General features: G+C 40.9%; 2 protein-coding genes across 15 annotated transcripts in view; one reads left to right on the top strand and one right to left on the bottom strand.

Moving 5' to 3' along the window:
- Positions 1-7,923, bottom strand: part of LOC146663857 (calcium/calmodulin-dependent protein kinase type II subunit gamma) — a 43,199-nt gene extending 35,276 nt beyond the window's left edge. For 13 of the 14 annotated variants that reach the window (XM_085416773.1, XM_085416779.1, XM_085416783.1 and 10 more), the window contains exons 1-2: positions 7,707-7,923; positions 5,569-5,663 (exon numbers count right to left, since the gene is read on the bottom strand). In XM_085416773.1, the coding sequence (XP_085272899.1) occupies positions 5,569-5,663; positions 7,707-7,771 (160 nt within the window). In that variant the 5' untranslated portion in view covers positions 7,772-7,923. The remainder of the gene's footprint in view (positions 1-5,568; positions 5,664-7,706) is intronic. The other variant, XM_085416788.1, reaches the window with a different exon arrangement.
- Positions 7,924-17,690: 9,767 nt separating this feature from the next.
- Positions 17,691-25,065, top strand: LOC146663856 (uncharacterized). The gene is made up of 2 exons (XM_085415330.1): positions 17,691-17,958; positions 24,512-25,065. Exons 1-2 carry the CDS (start codon positions 17,691-17,693, stop codon positions 24,907-24,909), a joined length of 666 nt encoding a protein of 221 aa, XP_085271456.1. The 3' UTR covers positions 24,910-25,065.
- Positions 25,066-26,121: the final 1,056 nt, after the last annotated feature.

The following is a 26,121-nucleotide window of genomic DNA, read 5'->3' as shown; positions in this document are numbered from 1 at the left end:
ATTTAGACAGCTGTTAGCACATGATTCTCCTTATGCTGCTGAGAATATAGCCCAGAAGAAGCGGATAGTATAGCTTTTATTTTGGAAAGAGACATTTCTCTGTAATAAACTCTCTTTTCCAAAGATGCATGATTCCTCAATCAGATACAGGGCTTGCAATATCGCTAGCCTGACGTCCTGGGGCTAGCGATTTTTTCAGTCGGGCTACCAAAATCTATCTCTTCCCTGCCCGTCGGGCTATTGTAAGAAGGAAAAATATATGTCAATGCTTTTGCATTCTTTCAGAAATGTAGCTGGGTTATTATGTCATTGGCATCGGTGAGCCACTGTCAATATGTGACATATTGAAGTCGCGTTTGAATTTGCGCTTGTTTTTTTGCTTTCACTTTGCAATCGTGCGAACTGTGTATAGAGAGCGACAGCACTGATCTGTGAGTGATGATAATTTGTGCACCAATTCCTCTGACATCGTCTTATTAATCGTTAGCTTACTATGCAAACATGACAAGTGAAATCTCCCGCAGCTTAAACATGTGAGAGGTTGATCGCGCAGAGAATCGCTGAGCGTTATGTGAGTGTGTGTGTAAAAGCAGCAGGATATATATTTGACTACGATGACCTGGATGACTGAGAACCTTCACAGACAGATATATATTTTAGTTCTGCTGAGCCAAATAAGACAGGTCAGGGTGAAGAAGTGACAGCCAAAGAAAAGCTTACCACAAAACGGAGAAGTTATGACAAATCAGACTATAAGGCAAAAAGAAAGTGCAGCTTTATGGTTTCATGGACAAAAGAATTTCTGTGGCTGCAATATGACAAGCTAAATAACCAGGGCTGCACATAAGTGGTCCGCAGGTGCGCATTCGCTGTCAAAATAAAAAACACGCACAAGGGTTAGGGTTAAATTTAAAAACTGTACTTTTGAGTTAAAATATATATTTATAATTTTAATAAATGACAAATCAAAAATGCATGAACATTTTTTTGTATCGAAAAAATATCGAACCGTGACACCAAAGTATCGAACCGAACCGAACCGTGAATTTTGTGTATCGTTGCACCCCTATTTACTAGAGGTGGTTCTGTGCTGCTTATTTTTCCTAAACTTGTGGTTTAAGAATTAAAATAATATACGATACAATTAAGATATAAAACTGTTTTTCCTGTTCCTTGAAAAGTATGGCAAAACTTGTCCTATAAAGTAGAAATGTTCTCAAACAAAAAGCACACATCAAGTAAAACACATGTACTATTTCAATAAGAGACATACGCACAAAAAAGTAATCATTAAATAAGCCGTGCTACACACACGCAACATGTTGCCCAACATGTTGCTTCTGAGAAATTACTTTAAAGCCACTATCAAAAAGAACGAGAAGGGAGACATAACATTGATTCGAATGTCACTGGGATATACATATATATATATATATATATATATACATATACATATATATATATATATATATATATATATATATATATATATATATATATATATATATATATATATATATATATATATATATATATATATATATATATATATATATATATATATATATATATATATATATATATATAAAACCAGTTCCCCCAACAAAAGGTTTAAAAAGCTTTTGTCTGATAATACTTACCTACTATGCATGTGAAGTTTTACCTCCATTTCTAATAAGCATGTTATTGTATGATAATAATTAGAAACGTCTGCCACCACACAGCTGAAACAGTCTCGAACCCCTACTGTGTGCACGTGTCAACGCAACACGATTGGCTAATTTCCCCCCGCAATCTGACCATTTACTTCCTCCTTAAGTAAAAGCATAAAAGGTGCTCAAGGGAGTCTGAACTGTCATTTAATTTCCCTACGTCATTCAGTCAGAAAACATCGCTAATATGCAATCACCAGCCACTTTATTAGTTACACCTTGCTAGTACTGGGTCGGACCTCCTTTTGCTTTCAGAACTGCTTTAATTCTTTGTGGCATAGGTTTAACAAGGCCCTGGAAACATGCCTCAGACATTTTGTTCCATATTGACACAACACCTGTTGCACTACATCAAATAGGTGCTCTATCGGATTGAGATAAGGTGACTGTGGAGACCTTTCGAATATAGTGAACTCATTGTTTAAAAACAAAAATGTAAAAAAAAAAAAACCCAGATGATTTGAGCCTTGTGACATGGTGTACTTTCCTGCTTGGAGGCAGCCATCAGAAGATTGGCACACTGAGGTCATAAAAGGTAGGACGCTGTCAGCAGCAAGACTTAGAGAGGTTGTGGTGTTTAGACCAACCATTTAAAATGGTTTAGTACCAAGGGCCCCTAAGTGTAAGAATAGCCCCCTAAACCATTACACCAGCAGCCTAAACCGCTGTTATAAGGTAGGAGGGATCCATGCTTTCATGTCGTTTACATCAAACTCTAACCCTACCAGCTGAATGTTGCAGCAGACTCAGACCAGCGAACACTTCTCTAATCTTCTTTTGCCCAATTTTAGAGAGCCAGTGTTAATTGTAGACTCAGTTTCCTGTTCTTAGCTGATATGGAGGGCACTCAGTATGTTCTTCTGCTGCTGTAACTGCTTTAAGCTTCCATGTGTTGTGCATTTAGAGATGCTCTTCTGCATACCATGGTTATAACAACTGTTTATTTGACTTTATGTGTCTTTCTATCAGCTTGATGCAATCTGGCTATGCTCCTCTGACCTGTGGCATTTTCACACCAGTCCCTGTAAACCCTAGAGATGGTTTTCTGGGAAAATCCCAGTAGATTTCTGAAATGCTCAGACCAGCCTATCTGGAACCACAACAATGCTATGTTCAAACTCCCTGGAATCAGCTTTCTTCCTCATTCTTATGCTCACTTTCAGCAGGCTGTCTACATGTCTAAATGTGTTGGTTTGCTGCCATGTGATTGGCTGATAAGAGATTTGTGCCAATAACTGGTTTAACAGGTATACATATCGTTCTGTAGGCAATTTCAGTGATTTAATACCTTTCATATTTAAATAAATTTACAGATTGATTATTTTTTTTAATATATATTTATGCATCATTTACTTGAAAACCATTTTTTTGCTCAATTTCTGTAAAAATAAATAAATAAATAAAAAGAAGAGAAAACTCATGGAACAAAGAGACTTTATGAAAAGTAATTCAGAGTTCTAAGCCTCCTTCAGAGAGAAAACAGATGAATCTCACTGGTTTTCTGTTAACAACAACAGTAACAAGTGACTCTGGCAACAGGAGATGAGCCATGAACCAGCGATGAAATTGCTGAGCAATAAGTGCAATTTGTAAAATAGAGCAAGAGAAATCATTTCACTGGAACAATAATATCGCCCCAGGCCACTAACTGTAGGAGGAGAAGAAAAAAAATATTAAAGTAGTATTAAAGCAGACCATTTGTGTCTCTCTCACACACACACACACACACACACACACACACACACACACACACACACACACACACACTTGCTGCAGACAATGCAGCAGCCATCAACCTTCCAGTCACTCCAATCAACAAAATAAAACAGAGCATTCATACGGCGCAGATAGACTCATGCTACGCCAGTGCAGATTTAATACTTTGCATCACTTTGTTACATTTTTCACAATTTACCTCACAGTCTGTCATTTTAATTAATTACACGCACAAATCTTTGGCAGCCAAACAAACCCCTACCCCACTTAGCTAAAGCTGCCAAAATGAAAACCTCCATTTCTTTACAGTGAGAAGCAGGTGGGTGTCACTGCCTACTGCGCATGCTGCTGCCCACTTGCATCCATCCCAAAGGGCCTGTGGACAAAACTATACCACAGCCAACTCCCTACATTTATCTATTCCCCCCGCCAACATCACCCACTTCCTTCCTTCCTGTTTTTTTGGTTTCCTTCCTTCTTTCCTTGTCTCCCCCCCCTCCCCCTCAGATTACTGCAGTGTTTACCAGAGCTTTGGGAGACTTACCCACCAGGCCATGCAAGAGGTCAGACTTGCCCTATTGGGCTTTAAAAAAAAAAATAAAAAAAAGGACAGACAAAAAAAAAAAGAAGCCCCACCCAAATCCTACTGGGCAAGATGCCTGCTCACGCACTGGCCTCCTGGTGTGGACGTTGTTGTGTTTGTGCGTAGGTGCATCTTGCGTCAGCAAGTCAAGACAGCCTACTGCAATACTTCTATTAGCACCAAATTCTCTAATTCATTCCTTTGTTCAGTCTATTGCATCTCCTCCTCAGTCTCATTTCATCTCCCTCCCCTGGTGTGGAGTGTCACCAAGTTTCTTGCAAGACTACACTGTTGAAAATCTCCTCCTCCTCTCCTGGCCAGCTTTCTTCTCCCCTGGCAAAAACACACATACGCACAGACCTACATTGTACTCCATGCCTCTGCAAAGAGCCAACAGTTTTCTGCTGAGCCTGTACTTTTCCTTGGTGGGACATTAATACTGGTAGCTGCCCTATGTGTACACTTGATGGCAGGGATAGAACAATAACAGCATTACAACACACTCACACAAAACAGACATACTCCATTAGTATAACTCCCGCTCTCTCTCAGTCTCCCTTTTCACACAGACACACAAATGCCATAAGACACAGACAACAACAGGGAGGCGCCTAAGGAATCCGTGGGGTCTTAGTGGTTGATGAGATACATTTAGCGTAAGTGGATTAGCCTCAATACAAACCAATCCCCCATTGCAGCAAGACGAGAGAAAGGCAATGAGAGAAAGGCTGGCTGAGAAAGAAAGAAAGGCAAAGGTATAACAAAAGAGTACAGGAAAGGAGAACAAAGGTGTGTGTGTCAACACCAGAAAGGAATCTGCAGCACTAATTTGGCCCATACAAAACTGAGAAAACCTGAAGTCAGGGGAGGTCTTGCCATAGTGACATAAGCTCCCGTCATCATTGCAACATTACACGCCACACCATGCATGAGCATGTGGGTGTGAACGTCTGCAGGGAGGCACACAAGTGAAGCAACTAATAAAATTCAGGTGTGGACTGTGCAGCAGCAGCAGCGCCAATCAATTAATTGTACAGCGGCTGTCTGCTCGCACCACAGAGGAGCGATTGAAAGTTATTTAATACCGAGTTTCTAAAGAGCGTTAGAAGATTCTGATAAGAACTCCCCACGGACACAACGACCCAATAAAAGATTTCCTCTGCAACTGGAATCATGGGACTTCTGTTTCTGCACAATTTCCAATAAGCAGGATTTTTCTACACAATATTGGGATATTTTATAACTTCAATATCTGTGGTAAGCCACAGCAGGAGGTGATGAAAAAACAAATCAGTGACAGAACTGCTTTTCAACAACACTGAATTTATGGGATTTATACAACGATATGGTGAAGTACCTTGATTTGTTAAGCATTAGTGCACTGGATTAGCCACAAGCATGAATTTAAACCTGTTATTTCAACTACAAACTGCTTCTGAATATGGTTTTCCGTGGCATCAGTGCGTACAAAGAAAATAAGCTATACTGCTCAATATTTATCACAAACAAAGTAAACGCACATCGGTGTCTGTGTCAGTGAGTGTGGTGTTAGCATACCTCTTGCAGACAGCTTCTTAGTGTTGATGATTTTTGCAGCATATTCCTGTCCTGATGATTTCTTTACACACCTACGCACCACTGAAAAAGCTCCCCTAAGAAGAAAGAACATAAACAACCAAAAATCAGTTCCATTTCAGACACTGCCTCTCTGGCACACACGCACACACACACAAAGTGTGACATTTGAAGCTGCATCTACATGTGGCAGTGGTTTGTTGTGAATACTAACAATCTCACCCTTTCCCCCCTTCTCTGCCCGTCCCTCTGTCTCAGACTCAGTTTTTTTTATTTTACAGCCATCATATACTACATCACTATAACAGGGGCAGTCAACCTGAAAAGGTGAGACAATCAAGCAAACCAGCAGTCATAACAAGCTTCTCAAGCAGCTATGAATATGAACGACCGAGTACTTTCTCTAATCTCTGATATGCACACAACACAATGCAACCTACTCCCCCCCAAGAGGAAATTCAATTTGCAACAGGCAGTACAGAGACTGGGCTGCGTTTCACACAACAATCGTCAACATTTAATACATTCACACTCACAAATGCACGCAAACATAAAAGGAAGTGCACACTACAAGACGCCTGCCACTCTGAGGAGTTTCATATTGACCTAGATGAATGCTCGCACAGTGGCTCTGGTGATTCTATGAGTCTGAGCAGTTACACAAGATGTAATTACACATGGTTTTCATAGCATCTGGACAACCTGCAGTTCCGGGCCCTTGAGAGTTTCCCTAAAAGAGAAGAAGGGCTCCTTTTTTTTTTTCTTTGTTTTTTTTCTAATGCGGTGGATGATATATGGAGGGCTGCTCCTTTCTGCTGCACACTGCTCCCGGTCTCGATGATTCACCAGTAAATGAGAAGCGACAGGTGACACAAGTACAAGTCCGTGACTTGACATTAATAAGCTATGACGGAGCAAAATTCATTATCAAACAGGTGCAGAAAGAGAAGCCAGGGTAAGTGGTCGGTCTGCAGGAAGATCAGGGGCAGTGGAGGGAAGATCTGTAGATGTGTGCGTGTGTGCCAGTGGACTGGCTATGTAATCAGTGCCATCGATTACTGTCAATTACAAAGGACAGAGTGGAAGTGGCAGTTGAAATTAAGGACAGTGTATCTTTATACGGCCAGCGTCGCCCTGCTGTTGATTTGAGGGATAAAAGCCTTAGCCGGCCAAGAACAGCAGATGCTGTCGCTGCTGCTGGAGGGAGCAGAGGAGGTAGCAGTCTGATTTTTCTGCCGTCATCAAAATACCGAGAAAACACGTCATGCCTCTTACACAGTAAAAGCCAAATTGCCCTTGTAACCACCCAGAAATCACAGATCGGCTCTCTTACGGAGCCTTAACAGCGATTCATTTATTGATAACATGATGCAGGGGACAGCTGGTGCGCGGAGCTTATAGGTATTACAGTGCAAACATAAAAGCGGCAGAGCTTGGACCGAATAACTTCCTTATTAACTGATCCAGGGGTACGTAGCGTTACTCAACACAGTAACACAAATCATCTGCAGCTGCTTGGAGAAGAAGAAGAAAAAAAGAAAAAAAGGGAGGGGGGGTCGGCCTAGTTAGCTAGCGACCACAGCCTTAGGTCGAGCCCGCACAGAGCTGCCAGCCCCGTGGGCTGGTGAAATGTCACAGGGCTACGTCTCCGGCGTCTCTCGGGGCCCGGCTGACGGGTCAAGCAGACCAGAGAACACCGGCTACCAGACGCGGAAAGGCCAGCAGCTGCTCATACACCAACATCTGCGCCTTCTGCTCATCCCTACCAGCGATTAAAAGACGCAACGCTAGTCGGCTAACTCGGCCAGTTTATCAATATCAGCGTGGTAGCTCCCTGGCTAGTAACTGAACGTTAGTGCGCTCTTCCCGTTACTGCCCGAGCAGCTGTTAGCCTATAGCAGCGGTTATTTAGCCTGACTGCACTACGACAATAGCACACGCCTGCTAGCATGCACTGACAGACCACTAAAAGCAGGCAGCAGAATTAAGTCTACAAGCAATTTTGGCTAACTATCACTGCTAGCTGGCTAACCAGAAATAATATGAGGCGAGGTTGCGGGGGTGGGGGGACAAAACGACAAGACAAACACGATGCACACTATAACGTTGAGGCTGCTTACTTCCCGAGCTCCTCGTATAGCTGGTACTCATCAGTAAACCGGGTGGAAGTAGCGGTGGTTGCCATGGTTAGAGCCGTGAGAGGGGAGCCCGAGCCTTGGGGTACGACGGCGGCAGCTGCGGCGGCAGGCTCTCGTACGGGGTCCGAGAGGAGGGTAGCCTAGCCTCCAATACTAAAGCACCTTTCTGACAGGCAGGCAAGACTGAAGAGAGGCGAGCAGAGACGGAAAGGGAGGGGCTGGCTACAAGAGGAGGAGGAGGAGTGATGATGGTGGTGTGTGTGTGTGTGCGTGCGTGTACGTGTAGTAAAGAGGTGCAATCCTCGCGAGAATAGGCTCGTGCAGCAATGAGAGCGGGGCCTCCAATTCAATGAAGTCACTGAAAAAAGTGGGGAGATGATGGTGAAATGTTCTCTCAGTCATTTAGATTAAATAATTCATCTTTTGTCGGGCAGTGGATCTCACAATGAGATGCCGCTAAAGTGTACAAGAGCCACGTGACGGTCCAGAGAAACAGAGTTGGCATCCAAGATCCGTCTCTTCTCATTTCTTTCAAAATAATATTGCAGGCAACAACCCGGCAGCAGCGTTTTTACTGCACCGGTCGGGATACACCCATCACTGGGTCACACCTCACTGCAGCAGAGTCAGACTGTGACACACACACACATTCATACACACACAAGGTATAAGTTCACACTCAAGGAATCAATATTGATTAATGCAGGTCTTGCTCTCAACACAGGAGGTCGGCCTTCCTGAACAACTGAATTGACTTTGCATTTGAGGGGAGTGCATGTGCATAAGAGAGATAGGGATGGTTAATGGGAACAGTGTGACTGCTGTATCAGGTTTCCACTGACGAGCATCCACAGTGTGAGGGCTGTTGGCTTGGCGGCGCTAAAAGACGGTGTCACAAAGATCCAGAGTGCCTCTCTAAATGTTTAATGTGGCATGAGTGGGAGGCCATCAGAGGACAGGCAAGGTGGGGCTGGAGAGTTACAGTTAGAGGGCCTCTGCATGTGAGCAGTTCAGCTCAGAGAAGGGACAGCACACAGACACAGTCATAAGAAAAAGAGAGCAAAATGGTGATTTCACTTGAAAGTCTTTATGCGTGGTTGTCAGCGTGGGAACGCAAAAGCTGAAAACGCTGAAAAGTTCAAATATTACGAGTGGAGCCAGCTGAATCGGCGATGGAGAGCATGAAAAGGAGGCCGGCATTTATGTGCGAGCGTGTGCATGTTTGTGTGTTATGTGGAAGACAAACGAGCACTGCATTGTAGGCTACTGGCCCTATGCTGCCCTCCTTTTCCTACGTGCTAACCCCACTGCCTCTCCTCCTCTTCCTCCACCTCCTCAGCCTCCACAAAAGTTATATAATGGTGAACTCCTCAGCCTTTGTTATCTCACACCAACCACACACTACGCCTTGCCCGCTTCATGAGAGACAGAGGAGTGAGGAGAGAGAGAGAGCGAGGAGAAAGTGGGATGATTTCTCATGAAGAAAAGAAACATAATCTGTGATTTTTCATGTTTTATTTTCAGATTGTAACAGTCACGCATATGCACACACTGTGCACTTTATATGCATGTGTTACCTACTGTGACGCAGACACTGGTTGACTGTGACTTCTCTCTTGGTTTTGCAATGAAAATGGTGCATGAAGGTGGCAGCTATTTATGCTGACATCTCTTATTACTCCCATGCCGCCCTGCAGGGAAAAACAAAGCACTCAATGTCTATGAAATTGCACTCAATCTCAAAGGAAATGCTGAATTATCATCATATTATAACATGTTTCACTATACACATTAAAGGCACTTCAAAGGTTTCCCTTAGTTAATGTATAGCTGCAGAAATGTATTTAGTAGTTCTTTGTTAAAAGCACCAGTTGAGGTTCTGCGGTAGTCAGAGCCAAAATATCATATTTCTGTTTGTAGCAGACTCTCATTGCTAACTGAAGCTGTGTTTATACCCAGAAAAGACTAACTGTGTAATCAAAGCTTGAGTAGCTGCGATACATTTAGGAATGAATTTTCCTCTGTTGTGACTAATGAGGGTGAATATGCCATCTGTTACATCATCACAACTGAGAGGGTGGATGTGGCCAGAAGCTGAGTGATGACACTCCCATTCTCCACTGCTTTTGGAGAAATAATCCGACTGGGGGAAGTGAATGAGTAACACTCTTCCTTCCTTCAGCAGATACTGTAGTGATGCCCGCGAGCAATAAGCTACCGACCCCCAACCGCTCAGCAAATCTGTCGTTGATGGTCGTGGCTGGGCTGTGCAGCGCCTGGGTGTCAGTGTGAGAGGCTGCATGGGCGAAAAGCAGGGTGTTGCTGATGAAACGCCAGTGTGCTCTGTCAGCTCAGACAGGATAAATAAATAATGGTAAGTTTGTGAAGATCACAGCAAAAATCAGGGGCGACATGTACTCGGCTCCTGTTCTTGATGATTACAGAGTTTAGTCATTCTGTGTTTCCTTCATTTCAGGGAGCGCTGCTAGAAATTCAAGCTCTGCTGACTCAGCCTGGGATTACTTCATGTGGACTATTTCACTACCTATTAAAAAATGAGCCATGAGCTGCAGTATCGGTCGGATGTTTACACACACTCATCACAGGCATGAATGTCATGGTAATTTGGGGCTTTTAATGGTTTCTTGGAACTGCTCTTTTTTACATAATGGAATGATTGTACAGCATACATCTGTAGTGCAAAAGGTTGCATATTTTGCATTTTCTCCACACAGTATCAAACGTATAAATACAGGTTCAGATTTATACATACACTCACTAAGTGGTGCTGACAGTTCTACAGTGTCTTCTAACTTAACAAGGCCAAGGCCTCTTAATTCCTACCACAACTGGTAGTTTCTCTTTGCCAGTATAAAAAGTATTTGTTTGACAGGTCTCTTTGGATTGACCAATACTCAGAATGATGGGGAAATCCAAGGAACTCAGAAGAACTGTAGATTTACACAAGCTGGGAAGGTCTGTTCTAAACAACTGCGGATTCCAACATCAGTTCAGTTATGTACAATTGCGGCTGTACATACAATCGGGGTGGCTGTAGCTCAGGAGGTACAGAAGGTCATCTACTGATCTGCATCTTGGTGGTTGGATCTTGCTGCTCCAGTCTGCATGCCAAATATCCTTTGGCAAGACATTAACCTCAAACTGCTCTCAGATGCATTCATGGGAGTATGAGTGTGTGCAAATGTTAGATAGAACGCACTTACGTAGAAAAAAAGCATAGAAAAACCATAGCTTGTACAAATGGGTGAATAAGGCAAGCTGACGTTTTCAGCTTGGAGTGCTCAGGTAGAGTAGAAAAGCGCTATACAAGAAATTTACATTTATGTAAGTAGAAGTGATTTGGATGTACCACCACTTTGCCAGAGATCTGGAAGAAGGCCCAAACTGTTACCCTCAGATAAGAGGAAATTAGCTAGGATGTTCAGGAACCACCAAGGCTTAAGCCTGCATGAACTGAAAACTGCTTGAAGAACAGCATCACTTTCCACAGTGAAACAAGTCTCATCACCGGGGACTGAGAGTTGCCCCTGGTCCAGAAATACTCCATTTTTTAATCATTTTATTTTCTGCATGGTCAGTATTTTCATTGTTACCTCCCTCACACTTTTATTTAAACATAAATCTGGATTGGTTACAAAAGTTATTCATTTGTAAATGTCGACAAAGTTGATAAGATTAAAGGTGATAAAACAGAAGAAGATACTGGATGTAACCCCATTGTGCAGCCCAAAGATAAATAGACATTGTGACATCACCTGCTGGTTTTGGACTTTGCATTTTGAAGCCTCAATTTTGTGGAGCCAGAAGTGATGAAATCTGGATGAGAGGCAGGAATGCTAAGTCATTGGGTAATGCCTGCAAGCTTTTTTAACAAGCAACATGCACAAACATATGTACATATGTGCTAATTAGTCCCAAGTAACATGCAAGTATACTCACCAGCTTTGTAGATGTTAAGCACCCCACAGCATTCTGTATTACTTGCCAGATAACTCCATTAAAAATGCTCCAAAATACACAAATACCACAAACACTGTGGAGAGGTCCAGTTCACTGACTCTAATTAGCTAAGCTTTTCAAGTGTAACTCAAGGATAAGTTATACAAACATTTCCCGCAGTGCAGTTATTATGAAAAGGGAACACTAACCATAGAGGCTCAAACCATTTTTATTCCACTCTGTTAACAGGCTTTTTAAATGCAGTGTATCTGGACATCTTAACATGGGAATCTATGGGAATTAACTCATATTTAGAGCCCTCAAGTGGCCATCGGTGGAAGTGCTGTTTGTGTGTTCGGCATAGCTCCTTCACAGACCATTAGGTTGTTTTCCACTTCAGGGAAAAGGATCTAATGGTCGCTTTGTGTGGCCTGCAACTTCATGTGCATTCCCACGATGGTACACTGTCCTGTAGGACTGTGTGTGTGTGTGTGTGTGTGTACAGATCATCATAGAGTAGTACCTTTAATATTGAGAGAAAAGAGAAAATGGAGACAGCTGAGATAAGCCTGGAGTCTATGTTTTTATAAATGGGGAGCACAAAAGAGAAATGTTTTTAAATCTCTCCTGTGTTAAAGCAGCTGCCGCTACATCAGCAGGCTAATTTGAATAACCTTTGCGTGTCTTCATCGTAGCGGAAACACAGACAAACAATGACCTGAAGGGATATTTAAGTGCTGCGAAAAGGGTTCCTGAGGGAAAAGGTTCCAGGTACTTTAAATGGAAAAATAACTACTGGTTGTCCTAGAAAGTTTATTCTCGTCTTCTGGATGTTGAATTTTTTAGTGCAATGTTTTCGGATGATAGAGAATGCATAAAGACTGTAGGTTGTGAGAGGTGGGCACATTTTATTTTATGGTGGCCAAGCCCATTATTTGGTTATGCTAATGTACATTTAAGCAGAGAGCTAAAAAATTTCAAGTCAACTGCTTTGAGATACAGGGCACTGAAGCAGTGTCCTTCTTACACTGTACTTCCAGTGTAAATTATAGGGGAAGGAAAAGAATAATGCAAAAACACATTGAAAACTTTGATTTTTAATTCCTGCTTTAGTTGGTCTTCCTCAAGCTCTGCTTAGAAACACTGTGGACAAACAAAGAGGGACAGTATTTGATGATTGAGATATCAACTCAGATAAACATTTCACATGTATTTTATATATATATATATACACACAGCAGCTCTCGACAGCAAAATACTTGCGACTAGATGAGTAGCCTACAGTTTTTGCATTTTAAGATCATCAAAAATTTTTTAATGTTAGACAAAGTTAGTTAAAGTTGAAGTTAGACAAAATGCATTTTTTAATATGATGTCATTTGTGATCAGAGACAAGCTATCCAAACCATCCTGGCTGAACAAAGGAGAGATGGTAGCTGACCAAAAAGAAAACCAAAATAATACTAGCTTAAAACTTCTAATCAGTAATTGTGATTTCAAGTATTTCCTTGGTCTTTAAAAAACAGCCTTTGATAATGATAATTTTTCTCTGGGGGTTCTTGTTTCTTTGGCCTGCATGAAACAACACGGTAAGAACACTTTAGATGCACATTTTGTAATCTATCAGAACATTGTATGTAAACACATCAAACACATTCTTAAATTGTCAAATGTAAGTGTAAATAAGTCTTTATTTGTTCTCCTTCACACCTTTCTTTGACCACATGACGTCTTCCATCGAGGGCTGGGAAATGTGGTTATGAAAAGAATGTAGGAGGTACATTTTTGACAAGTCAACTGCACCCCGGAGGTTTTGTAAATTAGCAGAAGTTGGCCCCAAAAAGAGGTTCTGTAGGGTCTTGACATCACTATATATAAAATGATCTAAGATGAAAAGTGAACTGAATCAGTTTAGGCTTGTGTTCCACACACTTTAAAAACCAACAGTGCACAACTTGGACTTTACTTCCATCTTGTGTTCAACAGAGAAAACTGCAGCATGAAGGAGGGGAATAAAAACATCTGTGAAATGCAGCTTTTCACAGCACTGGTGACTTACTGTACACCACACTAGTTAAACACACACGCACAAGCATGCCTGAGAGAAAGAAAATCCAAAATAAATTCAAGCTTGTGTCCCCAGTTCTTGTTTTTTTCTTTTTACTTTTTTTTAAGTCATTAAAGATGAATGCTGTACAATCAGTCCAGCCATCAATGACGAGTGTACGTAAACGTGACCACAACTTTATATTGTTCTAAGCTTTTAAGAACTGCCTAGAAAATAAGCAAACAACAAAACAGTACATTTGCAGCCATAGATCTTAAACAGTCGATGTCATTTATCTACTTATTTTCTGCACTGTCAGTGCATTCTTTGTTCATATGTAAATGTCACAAAGTTGATAAGATTAAAGTTGAAAAAACAGAAGAAGATACTGGATGTAAACCCATTGCAACCCCTCTGTGAGATCACCTGCTGGTTTTGGACTTTGTATTTTGAAGCCTCAGTTTTGTGGAGCCAGAAGTGACGGGATTTAGACGACAGGGTGGCGGCTGATATCAGCTACTGCCTTTTTGTTTGTTTAGTTGCAACTAGTTGTAACTAATAAGTGTCTCGCCAAGGGACACTATAAACTGTGTCATTCAAAACACTTATGCCATTTAGTTCATTTTCAGCAAAACTAGACCAACCTCAGTTTCAACAAAGACATAAATGAAGAGTCGCACATCAACACTCATGAAGTCTTGTGATAAAGAGTCCTTCATCACACGGAGTAGTAAAAACATAACTTGCTTATGTATTTTTACTGCATGTGTGATGTTGCAGTGTGACCATAGCATCTGTAAGGACAGTGCGCAAATACGGGGTGTGTAGGAAAGAAGTGTAGGAAATGATCATCTCATGGACGTCAATCCCAAGCCTCTGATTAATTTTGTTCCGAACGTCTTGAATAAATGCTATAGAAAGAGGTGCTCCATCCATCAGAGTCATAATAAGTCAAGAAACTTTATTTGCTTAATGCCAAATGCTGAATGTTAAACTACGTTACATTTACTCTAGCAGATAAAAATACTTGGAGTTTGTTTTTCATACTGTTGCTTATAAAGCTAAAAACGATCCTCTGAGTTTTCATTTAGATCCGTGAAGGTTTTTGGTTCATTGACTTTAATGCAAACCATTGCGCTCGTTTCCGGGTTCATATATTTTTTACAAGAAAGAAAACGGAAAGAAAAACACACCCCAAAAATCTTTTACTGGGTTTTAGTGCAGACTTTAGTTCATCCCCCGTTTGGAACAAGCTATTTTAGCATCTCCTTTCAGTCAGTTTCCTTTTTATATTTCTGTGTTCACACCCAGACCTGTGTGATTGTGGTGAGTGTATTAGGGATATCTGATCTTAGTGAAGTCACTGAATAGAAAGATGTAGGGAACAGAGCTTTTAGAGCAGTATTAAGCATGAATCTTTGCTGCATGCACACATACACACTGTATGTGTGTATGTGTGCATGCACTCACACATACACACTGTGTGTATGTGTGAGTGTGTGTTCATCTGGATCACCTTCCTTCTCTTTGCCACACTTAGAAATAACATCCAGATGTCTTCACTGTAGATCTGGTGAGGTTTAGGTGAACTGAGGGAACAGAAAGGGAACACAGAAGGGAACTAACAAACCTAAAGTAAAGTAAAACTAAAGTAAAAACAAAAGGCACAAATAAAAGGACAGGAAGCAATAGAAATAATCTTAGGATAACTCATACACACAAGAAAATACAAAGTAACACTGTTAACAGAAAACTCTAAATAATACAGAACTCCAACATGAATTGCTTCTCAACACCAGAAAGAATCACGATTTGCAGAAAAATTCAAACCCAAGGGTCAAAGACGCACACACACATAGTACACTGTGCAGTCCAGAAGCCCCACTTTCTGTTTTCAACCAGGGAGGAAAACGTATAAAAAAATACCACCCTGCAGACAGCTGCTGGCATTTGTGGCTCACTAGGCAGACAGTAGGCAAGTATTGCTTCTATGGGTGTGTACGTGTGTGTGTAAATAGGTCATTACAAAGACCTGCAGCTTTGATACTTAAAGAACGTGAACGAGACGGAGACAGTGAACATGTAACCTGTTTGCTATGCATTTTTAAACAGAGAACACAAAAGAGATATTTTTCTAAAGACCTGGGTGAAAACATCTGTCTGAATAATCTTTGAAGGTTTGCACTGCAGTGGAAACACAGACAAACACTGATGTGCAGAAAACTTGAAGAAACACGGAAGTATTTGTTCAGGAGGGTGGACGATCAGATCTGCAGAGCAAAAAACTAGAAGCTACTTGGAACAAGGACAGAGAACAAAGGTGAGCGGCAAATTATGCTAATGAGTGATTATAACAGTGTTTTATGTTTTTGCATGGAATCAATTTAGTCTGTTGTTTTTACTGTGTGTCAGCTGTTGGGGTGCGTTTTGTTCAGCAGGAGTAGACGAGATCCAAATGATGCCAAATACAGCTGCTGCCAAGAAATGTCGCTCCCTAATGATTAAAAACTATAAACCAGTGCAAAAATGACAATTCACTATAGACAATAAATAACTAAATATAATCCACTATCCTCAAATCACACATTACAAATACTTAGCGTTGGTTTGTGAATTTTTGTTGCTCCCTAAATTGGCGCGCAAATCATCAAAACTTTCTGAACGTGTTCTTTCGTTTAAAGTTACTGAAAACCATCAAGTTTTCACATTTCAGGCCACTTTGTGAAACTCTGTGGGAGAACAAGTTTATTTCCTTCTATCAAAATATTTATCAGGTAGCGTGAAGGTGATATAACCTTTTTTATTTTGATCTGAAAGGGAATATTGCACACTTTTTTTCACGATTTCAAAGACCAGTCTTATTATTAAGACCGGGTTTATTATTCTAATGGTCACTTAGCCTTTAAACATTGTAAATTTACCATAGGTAGTAGAAATAAAAGTAAAGAGAATGAATAAAATGTATGTGCTCCGAGCTAGTGTGTTAGCAAATGAGGAAGTGTTCCAGTTGTTGGGAAGTTTTTCAGTTTTAAAAAACTGAGACTTGTTCTGTTTGATTTTTTTTTTTGTTTTGTTTTGCTTGAGGTTGAATTTTACTGCAGGCATGTTCAGGCAGCTCCTCCACACACAAAGACAGGGAAGCACGAGAGGCAAAGATGAGGTATAACTCAAAGCAAATGGATGTTTTACCTGCAGAGAGAGAAAATGGGTCCAAAGGATTTTGTTTTCAGTGCTTCACAGCTCTGCTGTCCACAGGTTGCTGACAGAACCAACTAAAGTTGGAATCACATCTAACTGACAATTTAATTTTTGTTTTGCTTTAGAGTGGCCTCTGTTTTTATTAGGATGAGGGTGTGTTTTCTTTTTTTTTTTTTGCTTGTTTACTTTCTTCTATTCATTTCTGACATAAGAATAAGCTCCAGAAGTTAATAATTTCAAAGTTGCACCAAACTGATAATATTTAACACAAACATGTCCATAATGTTTAAAGTAATCCTTCTTACAAATGACCTAAACTAATCGCAGAGTTCTAACTTTAATCTCAAAATTCTGAGAAAAAAGTCAGAAATCAGAGAAAAAATAATTCTGAGAAAAACATCAGAATTCTGGAAAACAAGAAGAAAAAAGAAGAAAAAAATAGCTTCCATGTCTGAAAAATAAAGCAGGCACTGAAATGCATTAAATCTGCTTGGCCAGCAGACCTTCCAGTTGTATATTTGGCTCCATTCCTTAGCAAACGAGCTCAGCAAACACTTTGATGACAACTTTATGGGCTGTCAGTATCAGACAAAACAATTTTTTATCTGTTACATGATTTTGATGTTTAGATTTAGATAGTCATTTTGTTCCACAAATTACTTCTAACATCTTCTTATTTGTCTTTCATCATCAATCCACAGACCTGAAGACCCTTATCAGCTGATTGTGCACTTCCACATAAGACTTGCTGACAGTTAACAATGACTACTCTAGCACAAGTTAAAAAACTGCTGAAAGATTACCTCGACGAGCTAAATGAATCTGATCTAAGATCCTTTCAGTGGTACTTGGCCTTGAATGAGACAAAGGGACAACAAACTATCAAGACATCTCATCTGGAGAATGCTACCAGAGAGAAAACTGTGGACAAGCTGGTCCAGGTTTATGGGGAAGATGATGCTGTGAAGGTGACAATTGACAATTTCAGTAGCATTAAGCGCAATGACCTGGCAAAAAAGTTAACTGAAGGTAAAATGCCATGGTGGTGTTGACACATCATGCAAACATTGAATATTTGTGCATTTGCATCTTCTTGTCTTGTTCATTATCTCTCCCAATGCGTAACATACCGTCGATTTGTCACGTCCATAGGCCTCTCATAGTAACACAAAAGGTAACTTTCCACGTTCTTATGAAATGCTCAGTTTTCAATTCAATCAAATAGAACGCTGCAAAGCGGCTTTCTATTCCATCCCTAATCTTAACCGTACCCTTAACCATAACCTTAATCATAATTTTAACCATGCCTAACCCTATCCCTAACCCTGACCCTATCCCTCCTAACCATAACGTTGTTAAGTTGATTTTCATGTCACACGTAAAACACACTTAAAGATTCATTCCAACCGACTCTCATGTGTCCGAAGGCGTAACTGTGATGGGGTTACACCGTCACAGAACGCTGACAAGCAACATGAGTGCAGGCACGCACAACCACAATTAGATTCCACACTCTTCACACGGTGTTATTGTGGCTACGTGTCGTTAAGCCAACAGGTCAGATAAACAGGAAGGGGTGACAGCTAATTCAGATATCCTGAACACAAAGGAACCACAGAGACTACCTCACAGTCATTTCATTATTTACACACCTGCTGCCTGGGCTTTAAGGGGGTTGTCTGCAAGAGGAAGACGACTCAGTCCATCATCATTACTGTTGTTCTTGTCCTCTCTGTATTTAATGAACATACTTATATGCTCTTAACAATACCGCCTATCGCATGATCCTCTGTGACGCCAACAGAGGGACGGCCTTCATCTCATGAAAAAAACTTATCAATGGCTTGTGATCCATGATAATCATATACTTCCTGCCATACAAGTACCTATGAAAATACTGTACACCTGTCACGGTTAACGCTGGCCAACCATGGGGATGTGGGGAAAGGAGGACCCAAATGCTGGTCTCTTTGATGCAACAGTGCATTTATTTACAGTGCAGGGAAAATAACAATAAATCCCCAGTGCGTTCCCGACTCCCCTGACATATCTTCTTCCCAGTGTTAGTGTTCTTTGTCTCCGCTCCTTAGTGTTTGAGCACCCATGCTCGCTGCCCTCTCATCTCCACACTCTCCTGTGGAATAATAAAAAGGCAGCCGTCAGACACACCACAATGCAGCAGACTAAACTTACTAACTGGCCAAGAGACTAACGTGAAGTCACGCAATGATCCAGCATCGGAGAGAGCTCCACCACACTCTTAAGTAGCTCCTCCGATGAGGCTTGATCAGCTGCAGGTGTGTGATGGTCTTCAGGTGTGGCCAACCACCTGGCAGGGCCACACCCACCAGGTCTGAAGGTGCTCCCAGATACACCTGCATCCACACACACCAAAAATACACATGTCCATAATTGCTCAGACCCAGGACCCTGACAACACCAAATATTAAAGCCAATCCTTCTTTATCCAGCTGTTAGTAGTTCTTTTCTGTTACGTTCAGTGTACGTGATGCAAACCCAATAGGTTTCTCCTGACCATCTGCTGAGCTATCTCTGCTCCCACTAGGGGGATGCATTGCAAGAAAAAATCCAATCTTTCTTCTCATCATAGTGCACCAATACACTACTTGACAGTTGCAATAGTTCCTTTGACTTACAGAAAACCTTCTTCTGTTCTGGTCCCCAACACCACGGTTCCTCCTTTCTCAGATGCTTGTGCAGTGGGGCCAACAGCATGGACAAGTTTGGCAAGAACTTATTATAGAACTTCAACAACCCCAAATAAGCTTTGAGCTCTGTCGCTGATTTTAAGGGTGGCACCTCCTGCACTGCTTTCACTTTTGCCGGCACTAGACATAATGTGGTCATATCCACCCGATGTCCTAGAAATGTCACTTCCTTCTCCATGAACTGACATTTGCTCCTTTTTAAACGCAGCCCCGCCTCATCTAAGTGCTGCAGTACTCCATCCAGTGTCTGAAGATGTTTTTGGTCATTTTTTGTAGTCACCACAAATCCTGGCACTGGAGTCTGGCTTTAGTATTGGTACAATGGGTGCTGCCCAATCAGAGAATTTCACTGGCTGGATAATTTTCTCCTCCAACAGTCTCTCCACTTCTTGCTACACTTTCTTTTTCATAGAAAACAGAACTAATTGTGTCTTATATAAGCAAGGTTTGGAATCACTGGCTACATGTATCTTTGCTGCGAACCCCTTTAGCGTTCCTAGCTCATCCTTAAACACTGTTGCATGTCTGGCCAGTATCTGCTGCAGCATCTTCTCTGCCTTCTATCTCATGTATAGGATGCCACTCTAGTTGGAGGGCCTTAATCCATCCGCGACCCATCAAAGTAGTTCTAGCCCCTTTAACCACCGCCATCCAGTGTTTTTCTTACTGTCTCTGAATTCCACCTTCACTTTGGCTGCTCGTGACCTTTGGCTACCTTGTGGCCTCCACACGTTCTCAGTTTGATTCCACACTTGCTTACTTTGGGTGCATTACTGCCTTTAAAAGGTTTTTTAAATGTCTCCTTTGACATGATAGTGAAGCCACAGCCCGTGTCTGTTTCAAAAATCACATTCTGTCCATTTACTTTTAGTTCCTTTCTGATGGGTTCCTCCCTCGGAATACTAATCTCCTCATGCATATTGTACATAGTCACACTACTTGCCTTTATGTGCTGATCTTTTAGGATTTATCTTTTTAAATTATGATCGTGTTCTTATTTGTGGTGATTTTAACATTCATATATGCTGTGAGGCGGACCTATTGGCTAAGGACTTTCTTGCCCTTATTGACTCTTTTAATCTCACTCAGTGGGTGAGAAAATCAACCCACACTAAAGGCCATATGCTGGACTTGGTATTGTCGTATGGACTGGATATTTGCATCACAGACATTAATGATGCTGGGATTTCGGACCATTTCCCAGTTATGTTTGATGTTCAGTTATGCAATATGGAACTGAACTCTGAGGGTCCACTGTGCTTATCGCGTCTGATTAATTCTGAGGCTGTTGCCCTTTTCTCTGCGGCCTTTGCTAACTCTGTCTGTTACGATGACATTAGTAATGCACCTCTCTCGGTTGATGGTGCAGTCAACTCTTTTATTTCTACATGCTCTTCTATTTTGGACACTGTGGCTCCAGTAAAGACTAAACGCCGTAAAACCTCTCGCCAACCCTGGCTAAATGAATACACCCTCGCTCTTAGACATGAACGTCGTCGAGCTGAGAGGAGATGGAAAAAAGATCAACTTCAGGTGTCCCTTGACATCTTGCATATGAGCCGGTCTAAATTTCAGAAGGCTGCCAAAATGGCAAAAACTTCTTTTTTGTCGAACATCATTGCAACTAATAGTCACAATCCTTGAGTTCTGTTTAAAATCTTTAACTCAGTGGTTAATCCTTGCTCTGATGTTTCGATGGGTGCCTCCCCGGCCCTCTGCGAAAAGTTTCTAAATCATTTCATAGATAAAATCTCAGTGTTAAGGGCCCCACATTCTCCGGCAGTAAATCAAGCCCCAGTTTCCGAATGTTCAACGGTTTTTCAACAGTTTGAACCTGTGTCATTCTCGACTTTAAAGGAAATAATTAATAACCTGAGAAGCTCAAATTCTCTGCATGACATTATTCCTTCTCGTATCATTAAGGATGCATTGAAAACAATCGGGTCTTGTATCTTATTTTTAATTAACTCATCACTGTTATCTGGCTGTGTTCCGACTGTCTTTAAACATGCAGTCGTGCAACCTGTTATCAAGAAAAGCAGCCTTGATCATAACACTCTAGCAAATTACAGGCCGATTTCTAAACTCCCTTTCATGTCAAAAAGTTTAGAGAAAATAGTGCTTCAGCAACTACAGACCCATTTAGAGATAAACGGTATAAGTGATAAATTGGGTCCTGTGTTGTTTTCTCTGTACATGCTGCCCTTGGGCTCCATTTTTGAAAAACACAATGTCTCTTTTCACTGCTATGCTGATGATATTCAAATCGACCTCCACTTGACTGGGGATGTTTCGTCTTCACTACATCCTCTGTTTGATTGTCTGAGGGATGTCAAAGACTGGTTATCACGTAACTCTCTTACTTTAAATGAAAAGAAGACAGAAATTATTGTTTTTGATAGAAATATGCCTCTGGAACAACTGACTGGTACACTCGGCCCTGTTGCTAATCACCTCACTGATGCTGCTAGGAATCTTGGAGTTTTCATGGATAGTTCCTTCAAACTAGATAAACAGGTTTCTACTTTGGTAAAAACCAGCTTTCACCAGCTACGGCTAATTTCTAAGGCTAAACCTTATATACCATGCAAAGATCTGGAGAAACTCATTCATGCTTTCATCACTTCAAGACTAGATTATTGTAATTCTCTCTACTTGGCCCTTCAATCTTCCCTCCTTCAGCGATTGCAGCTGGTCCAAAATGCTGCAGCACGTCTCCTGGCACTAGAAAGTATGATTCTATCACCCCTGTTCTAGCCAACTTACATTGGCTTCCTATTAAATATCGAATTGATTTTAAAATTTTATTGTTTACTTATAAAATCCTAAATAATATGGCACCTGACTACCTAGCTGATCTCCTCTGTCTGTATAGCCCTCAGAGAGCACTAAGATCATCGGGCCAACTGCTCTTAGTGCAACCTAGGTCTCGGCTGAAGACCAGAGGAGGCCGTGCCTTTGCCGTTGCCGCACCCAGGTTATGGAATATTCTTCCTCTTCATATTTGTGCATCAGATTCTATTCAATCTTTTAAATCACGTCTAAAAACGTTCTAGTTTAACCTGGCATTCCAGGCTAATTAGGGTAATTTACATCTGGCTTTGCATTTAGATTATGTAATTATTTTATATTTTATATCTGTAATTTATATTTTATATTGTGATTTTTATCTGTATCATGATTTTACTGGAAAGCACTTTGGTCTTTAAAATGTGCTATATAAATAAATTTTGATTGATTGATTGATTTCAGCTTCTTTCTCCTCACTCTCCCCATTATCCAAAAGTTGATTCTGTTCATCTGGACGTAGCGTTTTGTGAGAGAAATGTTTCCTCACTTGGATGAGTGACAAAACATTTCTCCCACAAAACGCTACGTCCAGATGAACAGAATCAACTTTTGGAGATTTACTTTCCTGGATGATTGAGAATGCATCAAGATGTTTTCTCCCCATTCTCCTCTTCTAAGACATATGCTTGTTTTCCTTGTCTGCCAGCCACACCCTCCTTTTTGTTCCGTTTTTTCTGCGGACCCTTTTTATGTGTCCCACCTTGCCACAGTTGTGACACTTTTCTGTAACAAACCTGCAGTCACCGGCCACATGATTTATCCCTCCACATCTGTAGCATTCCCTGATATCTTGTTGTGACTTCGAGCCGACGTCCTCCATCTTGTTCACCGATCCTATTCGTTTACTGAATCACGACTGCTCCGTCATGCTCCTCAAGCCCACAGTGTCTCTGTTACCTGCTTCCTTTGCTTGAGAAAACTTCAGCACTCAACAGCACTGCTCGCTTCTTCTCCTCCTCCTTAAAATAATTTGCGACAGAGAAGTAATCCAAAATCTCACAATATTCTTCCCAGGATTGCAACTCGCTATCAAACAGCACCACCAGGCCCATGGTGGTAGCCATCATTCCTCACCCAGAGTTATACTTTTGTTGGGGGTTTTCTGTAGGACACTGTAGGTTTCCAGAAAGTAGTCATAAATACATTTGTGATTATCATAGAAAATATGGCTGGAAATGAGCAAAGAAAAGTATTGTTTTGTGAAGAAAATTGCCTTGATTGATAATTATTATGCCTACTGGGATGGGCAGTGGAGTATAAAGGAAGGTTATCAGGGCCTACTGGAGAGTGTGAGATGGTTACGGTTGTGAGATGGTTACGGTGAGGGTAACATGTAGGGTGGTTCAGCCACTTGAGCTTTGCAAATAGACTACTTTTTTTTTGTTTTTCATTGAGTTACGTTTATTTATTTTTTAAATTCTTTCTGTAATTAGTTCTTTGTGCACTTGGGAGGCCAGCATAATAAAGTACACACTCCGAACCCTGCCTGACTACGCCTATATTTGTTCGGGAGAAGTTTCTGAGAGGACCCCGCGGCAGTAACATGCTGACGATTTGTCACAGTCGTCGGTATGTTACGCGTTGGGATGAGAACCTGTTCATAGACATCATCAAAGATGGATGCAGCTTCTGGGGCAGAAAAATTAAGCCAATGATTAAATGCCTTAAACCTGCATTTCATGTAAAGGCCACCAGATGGCGACAAAAAACCTCCAGATCTATACAAGTCTCTCTGTAAACCATTTGCTCCTGAGTTCAAGGTCTCTGTCATTTATATTCGGTCATACTGAATAAAAATGGTCTGTTTTGTAAATTTTGGTTATTTTGTGATATTAAAAATGTGAAATTTCTTTGGTATTCTCACTCGTTGGCTAAGAACTCATCAGTACTGCATCCATCTTTTATAGTGTCTACAGCATTGGTTTAAATAGCAGTGACAGAGATGCCACACCCTTTGCACTGGATTAAATAAACAATAACATTTGTATATATTTTATTTTAAGCAACTTCCAGAAAGGACAAGCCAAATAATGAAGAGGCAAGTGGTGAATATTCAATTGATGAGGAATCACAAGATGAAGAGTGGAATGATGAAGAGGAAGAGGATGAACAGTGGAATGAAGAAGAAAACGAGGATGAAGAGTGGAATGAAGAAGAGGACGAGGATGAAGAGGGGAATGATGAAGAGATAAGAGATGAAGAGTGGAATGAAGAAGAAAACGAGGATGAAGAGTGGAATGAAGAAGAGGACGAGGATGAAGAGTGGAATGATGAAGAGGAAGAAGATGAAGAATGGAATGATGAAGAGGACGCAGATAAGGAATGGAATGATGAAGAGTCAAGAGATGAAGAGTGGAGTGATGGAGAGCCAGTGGTCAAAAAGAGAAGAAGAGTCCATTGATTGAAACCTCAATGATGCGCTGGAGGTGGGAAAAAATCTAGGAAATGTCGCGTCATCAGCAAGTCGTCTACAACCCTGAACCTCCAATTATTTTTGAAACTGTCTTTTCCTAGTGCAGGGGTGTCAAACTCAAATACACAGTGGGCCAAAATTCAAAACAGGAACAAAGTCGCGGGCTAACGTTTATATTTATTGAAATATATTTATTCTCCAGATATAAGAATGAATCTTTTCTTATGGACTCAAACACGTTTGAGTATTCAGTTTTTTCTGAAAAACGGTATATGGAACAAGCAAAGCTTAATACTAAACAATATATATATTAGCTGTATAATACCAGTAGGCCAGCTCTAATAGTAATCTGGTATGGCTTCGCGGGCCAAATGTAATTAGGCTGCGGGCCAAATTTGGCCCGCGGGCCAGAGTTTGACACCTATGTCCTAGTGGATCAACTGACCACTAGGAAAATACAGTTTTCTTATTTCTGTCTGTTTGTAATTTTTTTTGTAATTTGCAGATGTTACTTGGTTTAACATGCTTGAGTCACTTGTAAGAATTGCTACTGACACAATTGTAACAAATTCAGATTTCTTGGTTTTAAAATGTTACACAGTACAAAAACTCCAAAAAGTGTTAAGTCCGCCAAAGAGTAATTTAATAATAGAAAAAATAAAGTAAAATATGTTGCAGACGTTTCTGTTGAGCTGCTGATGTATGGTAAGACTATTCTGCTTATGTACAAAAATCACAGTTTATTAATCAAATACCATCAAGATGATGGTTGCAAATAGTTTGTTTCACAGATTTTAACTTTTGTTTTTAGCGTGTTTTGTTTGGCAGCTTTAGCTTTTAAGCTAAACATATTATCTTTTCCAAGACAAGCTCTAAAACTCTCCACGGCAATGTTCCCTCTAATTTTTCATGTGTCTGAGCGAACACACAAACTCCCTGAGCGGTCCCTTGGACCACTGTGAGCGACAGCAGACGTGTGCACTGTGGTCACGCCAGCATCCAAGTTACATGGTTTATTAAAATAATCAAATTACAGCATTTACATTTATGTTAGACTACTTTTAAATAAGTGCTTTATCCCACTTACAATGAAAATTAAAAAAAAATCCTGTTCATGACCTGTGTAGTATGTTAACACTATTGGAAGTAAAAATAACTTGAACTCCAGTTTTGAAAACACAACTTTCTTTTCTTTTTTCT

This window comes from Rhamphochromis longiceps, linkage group LG8, assembly GCF_057381845.1.
Source record: "Rhamphochromis longiceps isolate RC_006_pf linkage group LG8, R_longiceps_female_GT1.1, whole genome shotgun sequence".
In the NCBI taxonomy this organism is placed as follows: Eukaryota; Metazoa; Chordata; class Actinopteri; order Cichliformes; family Cichlidae; genus Rhamphochromis; species Rhamphochromis longiceps.
This window is presented reverse-complemented; position numbering and strand designations above follow the sequence as displayed.